The following is a 10,000-nucleotide window of genomic DNA, read 5'->3' on the forward strand; positions in this document are numbered from 1 at the left end:
CAAGGAAGAAAGAGATACATAAGTCACGACTTCCGCAGAAGTTGGTGCCTCTCCTTGTTCGGGCGGCGTTCGACATCACCGGCTTTCTAGCCCCCACTGATCTACATTTCTTTTTCCATTTGTTTTGTCTGTGTTGTACACACCTGGTTCTCATTACATTTTAATTATTTCCCTATTTAACCCTCTGGAGCCATCGTGGTTTTGTGTGTGTTTATTGTTGTCAGTTGTCTCATTTATGTGATTCTGGATTTTCGTTCTTCTTGTTGGAAGATTCTTTTTGAGTAAAGTTACTATTATTACTCATCTCTGTGTCCTGCGCCTGACTCCGCCTTACCCACATCACCTAGACTCTGACAGAAACACGCACCTTCAATGGAGTCAGCAGGTGCATACAACCCTCCTCTACCTGTGGAGGAGGGCGTCCAGCAGCACGTGACTATGTTGCAAAGTCTCGGCACAGCCATGGATCACGTGCTGCAAACCATGGAGCGATGGGAGAGAGGGGGTTTTCCAGCAACCCCATCATCATCACCCCAGCTCCCACAACAACCCACACCGCTGTCCACCCGGTGTGGATCATCTGGATCCAGTGGACTTCGGCTCGCGCTCCCGAGGGTATACTATGGAATGGCTGCCGGGTGCCAGGGGTTCCTACTCCAGCTGGGGCTCTACCTGGCAACCGTTCACCCAGCTCCTTCGGGGCGCGAGAGTGTAAACGCCCTCATCTCCTGTCTGACTGGTAGAGCACTCGAATGGGCCAACGCAGTCTGTAGAAGGGAAGGACCGACGTTGGACAATTATGATGATTTTACCCACCGCTTCCGGGCGGTTTTGGATCATCCACCTGAAGGGAGAGGGGGGCTTGTATCATCTCAGACAGGGGATGAGGAGCGCACAAGACTTCCCTCTGGACTTCGAACTCTGGCCGCCGGTGTGGGACGGAATGAGCTGGCCCTGGTCGACCACTACAGGTGTGGTCTACGCCAGGACGTTCGTAGGGAGCTAGCCTGCAGGGACACCACCCTTACCTTTGACCAGCGGGTGGACCTATCAATCAGGCTGGATAACCTGTTGGCCTCCCGTGGACGTCCGGATCGAGGTCCGTCAGTTCCATCCCCCAGCACCTCAGATCCGACCCCGATAGAGCTAGGAGGTGCTGCTATGAGGGGGACCGGAGGGGGGGTCATTTCCACAGAGGGCACACAGCTGGTCGGTGCTGGGGAGGTTCTCCAGGGAGTCGAGGCAGCAGGCAGGGCACTGGTGGATCATCCCAGGTGAGTAGGCACTCGACTCACCCAGAGCTTCCTGTTTCGCACTTGTGTGTATGAATAGAATTTCCTGAGTTTTTCAAGCATTCCCAGCATAAGGCACTAGTAGATTCAGGCGCAGCTGGGAACTTTATTGATCGTTCATTTGCAATTAGATCAGGGATCCCTATTGTTCCTGTTGATGTGCCCTTCCCTGTACAGGCCTTAGATAGTCGTCCTTTAGGGTCGGGACTGATTAGGGAGGTCACAGCTCCACTATGTATGATAACGCAGGGGGATCATAAGAAGAGAATTAGTCTCTTTCTGATCGATTCACCTGCGTTTCCTGTGGTGTTGGGGCGTCCCTGGTTGGCCGATCATGACCCCACTATTTCATGGAAACAGGGGGCTCTCAAGGGATGGTCACGTCAGTGCTCAGGGAGGTGTGTAGGTGTTTCCATAGGTGCAACTACAGTGGAGAGTCCAAACCAGGTTTCCACCATACACATCCTCCCTGAATATGCTGATTTGGCTCTCGCCTTCTGTAAAAAGAAGGCGACTCAACTACCACCCCATCGACGGGGGGGATTGTGCGATAGATCTCATGGTAGACGCAGCACTTCCCAGGAGTCACGTGTATCCCCTGTCACAGGAGGAGACGGTGGTTATGGAAACATATGTCTCCGAATCCCTGGGGCAGGGATACATTCGGCCCTCCACTTCACCTGCCTCCTCTAATTTCTTTTTTGTGAAGAAGAAGGATGGAGGTCTGCGCCCGTGGATTGACTATCGAGGTATCAACAAAATCACTGTGAGGTACAGCCTCCCGCTGCCTCTCATAGCCAGTGCGATCGAGTCAATGCACCAGGCGTGCTTCTTCACAAAATTGGATCTCAGGAGAGCTTACAACCTGGTGCGTATCCGGGAGGGGGACTAGTGGAAGACGGCATTTAGTACCACTTCAGGGCACTATGAGTACCTCGTCATGCCGTACAGGTTGATGAATGCTCCATCAGTCTTTCAATTTGTAGACAAGATTTTCAGGGACCTGCACGGGCAGGATGTAGTGGTGTATATACAGTGGGGCAAAAAAGTATTTAGTCAGCCACCAATTGTGCAAGTTCTCCCACTTAAAAAGATGAGAGAGGCCTGTAATTTTCCTCATAGGTACACTTCAACTATGACAGACAAAATCAGAAGAAAAAAATCCAGAAAATCACATTGTAGGATTTTTAATGAATTTATTTGCAAATTATGGTGGAAAATAAGTATTTGGTCAATAACAAAAGTTTATCTCAAAACTTTATTATATACCCTTTGTTGGCAATGACAGAGGTCAAACGTTTTCTGTAAGTCTTCACAAGGTTTTCACACACTGTTGCTGGTATTTTGGCCCACTCCTCCATGCAGATCTCCTCTAGAGCAGTGATGTTTTGGGGCTGTTGCTGGGCAACACGGACTTTCAACTCCCTTCAAAGATTTTCTATGGGGTTGAGATCTGGAGACTGGCTAGGCCACTCCAGGACCTTGAAATGCTTCTTACGAAGCCACTCCTTCGTTGCCCGGGCGGTGTGTTTGGGATCATTGTCAAAGACCCAGCCAAGTTTCATCTTGCTGATGGAAGGAGGTTTTCACTCAAAATCTCACGATACATGGCCCCATTCATTCTTTCCTTTACACGGATCAGTCGTCCTGGTCCCTTTGCAGAAAAACAGCCCCAAAGCATGATGTTTCCACCCCCATGCTTCACAGTAGGTATGGTGTTCTTTGGATGCAACTCAGCATTCTTTGTCCTCCAAACACGACGGGTTGAGTTTTTACCAGAAAGTTATATTTTGGTTTAATCTGACCATATGACATTCTCCCAATCTTCTTCTGGATCATCCAAATGCTCTCTAGCAAACGTCATACGGGCCTGGACATGTACTGGCTAAAGCAGGGGGACACGTCTGGCCCTGCAGGATTTGAGTCCCTGGCGGCGTAGTGTGTTACTGATGGTAGGCTTTGTTACTTTGGTCCCAGCTCTCTGCAGGTCATTCACTAGGTCCCCCCGTGTGGTTCTGGGATTTTTGCTCAGCGTTCTTGTGATCATTTTAACCCCACGGGGTGAGATCTTGCGTGGAGCCGCAGATCGAGGGAGATTATCAGTGGTCTTGTATGTCTTCCATTTCCTAATAATTGCTCCCACAGTCGATTTCTTCAAACCAAGCTGCTTACCTATTGCAGATTCAGTCTTCCCAGCCTGGTGCAGGTCTACAATTTTGTTTCTGGTGTCCTTTGACAGCTCTTTGGTCTTGGCCATAGTGGAGTGTGACTGTTTGAGGTTGTGGACAGGTGTCTTTTATACTGATAACAAGTTCAAACAGATGCCATTAATACAGGTAACGAGTGGAGGACAGAGGAGCCTCTAAAAGAAGAAGTTACAGGTCTGTGAGAGCCAGAAATCTTGCTTGTTTGAAGGCGACCAAATACTCATTTTCCACCATAATTTGCAAATAAATTCATAAAAAATCCTACAATGTGATTTCCTGGATTCTTTTTCTCATTTTGTCTGTCATAGTTGAAGTGGACCTATGATGAAAATTACAGGCCTCTCTCATCTTTTTAAGTGGGAGAACTTGCACAATTGGTGGCTGACTAAATACTTTTTTGCCCCACTGTAGATGACATTCAAATATACTCCGCTACACGCGCCAAGCATGTGTCCCTTGTACGCAGGGTGCTTGGTCGACTGTTGGAGCATAACCTGTACGTCAAGGCTGAGAAATGTCTGTTCTTCCAACAGTCCGTCTCCTTCCTAGGTTACCGCCTGTCCACGTCAGGGGTGGAGATGGAGAATGACTGCATTTCAGCCGTGTGTAATTGGCCGACTCCAACCACGGTAAAGGAGGTGCAGCGGTTTTTAGGGTTAGCCAACTCCGGGGTGTTGGTCAGGTAGCGGCTCCCATTACCTCACTGCTGAAGGGGGGACCGGTGCGACTGCAGTGGTCAGCAGGGGCGGACAGGGCTTTTGGTCACCTGAAGGCTCTGTTTACCTCGGCTCCCGTGTTGGCTCATCCTGATCCCTCCTTAGCGTTTATAGTAGAGGTGGACGCGTCCGAGGCAGGGATAGGAGCTGTGCTGTCTCAGCGCTCGGGTACGCCAACAAAGCTCCGCCCCTGTGATTTTTTTTAGAAGAGGCTCAGCCCGGCGGAGCGAAACTATGATGTGGGTGATCGGGAGCTGTTGGCTGTTGTCAAGGCTCTGAAGGCGTGGAGGAATTGGCTTGAGGGGGCTAAACACCCTTTCCTCATTTGGACTGACCACATTAATCTGGAGTACATCTGGGCGGCGAGGACACTGAACCCTCGACCAGGCAAGGTGGGCCATGTTTTTCACCCGCTTTGTTTTCACCCTGTCCTACAGACCAGGTTCCCAGAACGTTAAGGCAGACGCAGTGTCCCGGCTGTATGATACAGAGGAGCGGTCCATATATTACACTCCCATACTCCCGGCCTCTTGCCTGGTGGCACCGGTGGTGTGGGAGGTGGACGCGGACATCGAGCGGCGTTACACAGTGTCCAGTTGGGTGTCTGTACGTTCGTCTGACGTCCGCGATCATTTGATCTGTTGGGCCCACACGTCACCCTCCTCTGGTCATCCTGGCATCGGTCAGACAGTGTGCTGTCTTAGTGGGAAGTACTGGTGGCCCACTTTAGCTAAGGACGTGAGGGTTTATGTTTCCTCCTGCTCGGGGTGTGCTCAGTGCAAGGCACCTAGACACCTGCCCAGAGGGAAATTACAACCCCTACCCATTCCACAACGGCCGTGGTCACACTTATCGGTGGATTTCGTGACGGATCTTCCTCCGTCACAGGGAAACACCACGATCCTGGTTGATGTGGATCGGTTTTCTAAGTCCTGCCGTCTCTTCCCTCTGCCCGGTCTCCCTACGGCCCTACAGACTGCGGAGGCCCTGTTTACACACGTCTTCCGGCACTACGGGGTGCCTGAGGATAAAGTTTCTGATCGGGTTCCCCAGTTCACGTCTAGGGTCTGGAGGGCGTTTATGGAACGCCTGGGGGTCTCGGTCAGTCTCACCTCAGGTTTTCACCCCGAGAGTAATGGGCAGGTGGAGAGAGTTAACCAGGACGTGGATAGGTTTCTGCAGTCCTATTGCCAGGACCGGCCGGGGGAGTGGGCGGCTTTCATCCCCTGGGCAGAGATGGCTCAAAACTCCCTCCGCCACTCCTCCACTAACCTGTCTCCTTTTCAATGTGTACTAGGTTATCAGCTGGTCCTGGTACCGTGGCATTAGAGCCAGATTGAAGCTCCTGCGGTGGACGAATGGTTTCGGCGCTCAGAGGAAACCTGGGACGCTGCCCATGTGCGCCTGCAACGGGCCATCAGGTGGCAGAGGGCGAGCGCCGACCGCCACCGCAGTGAGGCATCGGTGTATGCACCGGGGGACCGGGTCTGGCTCTCGACCTGAAACCTGCCCCTTCACCTGCCCTGCCGGAAGCTGGGTCCGCGGTTTGTGGGGCCATTTAAAGTCCTGAGGAGAGTGAACGAGGTTTGTTATAGGTTACAACTCCCTCCTGATTACCGTATTAACCCCTCGTTTCATGTGTCTCTCCTCAGGCCGGTGGTGGCTGGTCCGCTCCAGCAGTCTGAGGTGTGGGAGGTTCCTCCACCCCCTCTGGACATCGAGGGGGCCCCGGCGTACACCGTACGAGCCATCATGGACTCAAGGCGTTGGGCAATGGGCCTTCAGTACCTTGTGGAGTGGGAGGGGTACGGTCCGGAGGAGAGATGCTGGGTGCCGGTGGAGGACATCCTGAACCGTTCCTTACTGCAGGAATTTCACCGTCTCCATCCAGATCGTCCTCCGGGTCGCGACCCCGACACCGTTTATGTTTATGTGATTCTGGATTTTCGTTCTCCTTGTTGGAAGATAATTTTTTAGTAAAGTTACTATTATAACTCATCTCTGTGTCCTGCGCCTGACTCCGCCTTAACCACATCACCTAGACTCTGACAACATAGAAACACAGAGAGAGAGCGAGAGAAAGAGAGAGGGAGAGAGAGAGAGAGAGGTACATAGAGTTCTGAGAGGTGTATAGAGAGATAGAGAGGTACATAGAGTTCTGAGAGGTGTATAGAGAGAGAGTAAGGTACATAGAGTTCTGAGAGGTGTATAGAGAGAGAGTAAGGTACATAGAGTTCTGAGAGGTGTATAGAGAGAGAGAGGTACATAGAGTTCTGAGAGGTGTATATAGAGAGAGAGGTACATAGAGTTCTGAGAGGTGTATAGAGAGAGAGAGGTACATAGAGTTATGAGAGGTGTATAGAGAGAGAGGTACATAGAGTTCTGAGAGGTGTATAGAGAGAGAGAGAGAGGTACATAGAGTTCTGAGAGGTGTATAGAGAGAGAGAGAGAGAGGTACATAGAGTTCTGAGAGGTGTATATAGAGAGAGAGGTACATAGAGTTCTGAGAGGTGTATAGAGAGAGAGAGAGGTACATAGAGTTCTGAGAGGTGTATAGAGAGAGAGAGGTACATAGAGTTCTGAGAGGTGTATAGAGAGAGAGGGGTACATAGAGTTCTGAGAGGTGTATAGAGAGAGAGAGAGAGAGAGAGAGAGAGAGAGAGAGAGAGAGAGAGAGAGGTACATAGAGTTCTGAGAGGTGTATAGAGAGAGAGAGAGAGAGAGAGAGAGAGAGAGGTACATAGAGTTCTGAGAGGTGTATAGAGAGAGAGAGAGAGAGAGAGAGAGAGAGAGGTACATAGAGTTCTGAGAGGTGTATAGAGAGAGAGAGAGGTACATAGAGTTCTGAGAGGTGTATAGAGAGAGAGAGGTACATATAGTTCTGAGAGGTGTATAGAGAGAGAGAGGTACATAGAGTTCTGAGAGGTGTATAGAGAGAGAGTAAGGTACATAGAGTTCTGAGAGGTGTATAGAGAGAGAGAGGTACATAGAGTTCTGAGAGGTGTATATAGAGAGAGAGGTACATAGAGTTCTGAGAGGTGTATAGAGAGAGAGAGGTACATAGAGTTATGAGAGGTGTATAGAGAGAGAGGTACATAGAGTTCTGAGAGGTGTATAGAGAGAGAGAGAGAGGTACATAGAGTTCTGAGAGGTGTATAGAGAGAGAGAGAGAGAGGTACATAGAGTTCTGAGAGGTGTATATAGAGAGAGAGGTACATAGAGTTCTGAGAGGTGTATAGAGAGAGAGAGAGGTACATAGAGTTCTGAGAGGTGTATAGAGAGAGAGAGGTACATAGAGTTCTGAGAGGTGTATAGAGAGAGAGGGGTACATAGAGTTCTGAGAGGTGTATAGAGAGAGAGAGAGAGAGAGATAGAGGTACATAGAGTTCTGAGAGGCGTATATAGAGAGAGAGAGAGAGGTACATAGAGTTCTGAGAGGTGTATAGAGAGAGAGAGAGAGAGAGAGAGAGAGAGAGAGAGAGAGAGAGAGGTACATAGAGTTCTGAGAGGTGTATAGAGAGAGAGAGAGAGAGAGAGAGAGGTACATAGAGTTCTGAGAGGTGTATAGAGAGAGAGAGGTACATAGAGTTCTGAGAGGTGTATAGAGAGAGAGAGGTACATATAGTTCTGAGAGGTGTATAGAGAGAGAGAGAGAGAGGTACATAGAGTTCTGAGAGGTGTATATATATATATATATATATAGAGAGAGAGAGAGGTACATAGAGTTCTGAGAGGTGTATAGAGAGAGAGAGAGGTACATAGAGTTCTGAGAGGTGTATAGAGAGAGAGAGAGAGAGAGAGGTACATAGAGTTCTGAGAGGTGTATGGAGAGAGAGAGAGAGAGAGAGGGACATAGAGTTCTGAGAGGTGTATAGAGAGAGAGAGAGAGAGAGAGAGGTGTATAGAGAGAGGTGTATAGAGAGTTCTGAGAGGTGTATAGAGAGAGAGAGAGAGAGAGAGGTGTATAGAGAGAGAGAGAGAGAGAGAGAGAGAGAGAGAGAGAGAGAGAGAGAGAGAGAGAGAGAGAGAGAGAGAGAGGTGTATAGAGAGAGGTGTATAGAGAGTGGGATGAACAAGCCTGGAGAAAGAAAAAGCCACCAAGGGTAACGGTCATGCTCTGGATTCCGGATTGCGTGTGCATGTATAATGTGTGTGTGTACCAAGGGATCCGGTCCTGTGCAGGGTGAGGTAGGGCCTGTCGCGGTCCAGGCCTGGGTTGTCTCTGCGCAGGGCAGCGGTGCGGCCAAGGTGGCCAGCGTACTGACGCAGGAAGGACGGAGCGCTGTGAGAGGCTGGGGGATGTATACTAACAGGACACACCACCATGGGCTCTGAGAGAGAGAAGGAGGGAGGGAGGGAAGGGAGGAGGGAGAAGGAGGAGGGAGAGAGGGAAGGGAGGAGGGAGAGGGAGGTGGGAGAGAGGGAAGGGAGGAGGGAGAGGGAAGGGTAGAGAGAGAAGGAGGAGGGAGAGAGGGAAGGGAGGAGGAAGAGAGGGAAGGGAGGAGGGAGAAGGAGGAGGGAGAGGGAAGGGAGGAGGGAGAGAGGGAAGGGAGGAGGGAGAGGGAGGAGGGAGAGAGGGAAGGGAGGAGGGAGAGGGAGGTGGGAGAGAGGGAAGGGAGGAGGGAGAGGGAAGGGTAGAGAGAGAAGGAGGAGGGAGAGAGGGAAGGGAGGAGGGAGAGAGGGAAGGGAGGAGGGAGAAGGAGGAGGGAGAGGGAAGGGAGGAGGGAGGGGGAGGAGGGAGAGAGGGAAGGGAGGAGGGAGAGAGGCAAGGGAGGAGGGAGAGGGAGGAGGGAGAGAGGGAAGGGAGGAGGGAGAGGGAGGGAGGAGGGAGAGAGGGAAGGGAGGAGGGAGAGGGAAAGGTAGAGAGAGAAGGAGGAGGGAGAGAGGGAAGGGAGGAGGACAAGAAGAAAATGAGAGAAGAGGGGACAGATAAAGACCAGGCAGAAGGAGCTGACAGCAGAGATATGGACAGAAGCAGTAGTCATGTTAGTAGAGGGAGCTGACAGCAGAGATATGGACAGAAGCAGTAGTCATGTTAGTAGAGGGAGCTGACAGCAGAGATATGGACAGAAGCAGTAGTCATGTTAGTAGAGGGAGCTGACAGCAGAGATATGGACAGAAGCAGTAGTCATGTTAGTAGAGGGAGCTGACAGCAGAGATATGGACAGAACCAGTAGTCATGTTAGTAGAGGGAGCTGACAGCAGAGATATGGACAGAACCAGTAGTCATGTTAGTAGAGGGAGCTGACAGCAGAGATATGGACAGAAGCAGTAGTCATGTTAGTAGAGGGAGCTGACAGCAGAGATATGGACAGAAGTAGTAGTCATGTTAGTAGAGGGAGCTGACAGCAGAGATATGGACAGAACCAGTAGTCATGTTAGTAGAGGGAGCTGACAGCAGAGATATGGACAGAACCAGTAGTCATGTTAGTAGAGGGAGCTGACAGCAGAGATATGGACAGAAGCAGTAGTCATGTTAGTAGAGGGAGCTGACAGCAGAGATATGGACAGAACCAGTAGTCATGTTAGTAGAGGGAGCTGACAGCAGAGATATGGACAGAAGCAGTAGTCATGTTAGTAGAGGGAGCTGACAGCAGAGATATGGACAGAAGCAGTAGTCATGTTAGTAGAGGGAGCTGACAGCAGAGATATAGACAGAACCAGTAGTCATGTTAGTAGAGGGAGCTGACAGCAGAGATATGGACAGAACCAGTAGTCATGTTAGTAGAGGGAGCTGACAGCAGAGATATGGACAGAACCAGTAGTCATGTTAGCAGAGGGAGCT

The 10,000-nt window shown here is 50.6% G+C and overlaps 1 protein-coding gene across 5 annotated transcripts in view; it reads right to left on the reverse strand.

Moving 5' to 3' along the window:
- The window catches only part of LOC115101852 (cyclin-dependent kinase 17-like), a 96,916-nt gene that overhangs the window by 51,763 nt on the left and 35,153 nt on the right, over positions 1-10,000 (reverse strand). For 3 of the 5 annotated variants that reach the window (XM_065005267.1, XM_065005266.1, XM_065005265.1), the window contains exon 3: positions 8,376-8,546. The exons of the other annotated variants lie outside the window; for them this stretch is intronic. In XM_065005267.1, coding sequence (XP_064861339.1) covers positions 8,376-8,546 — 171 coding nt within the window. The remainder of the gene's footprint in view (positions 1-8,375; positions 8,547-10,000) is intronic. 5 annotated transcript variants of the gene reach the window in all.

Source organism: Oncorhynchus nerka, linkage group LG20 (genome assembly GCF_034236695.1).
Source record: "Oncorhynchus nerka isolate Pitt River linkage group LG20, Oner_Uvic_2.0, whole genome shotgun sequence".
Classification (NCBI taxonomy): Eukaryota; Metazoa; Chordata; class Actinopteri; order Salmoniformes; family Salmonidae; genus Oncorhynchus; species Oncorhynchus nerka.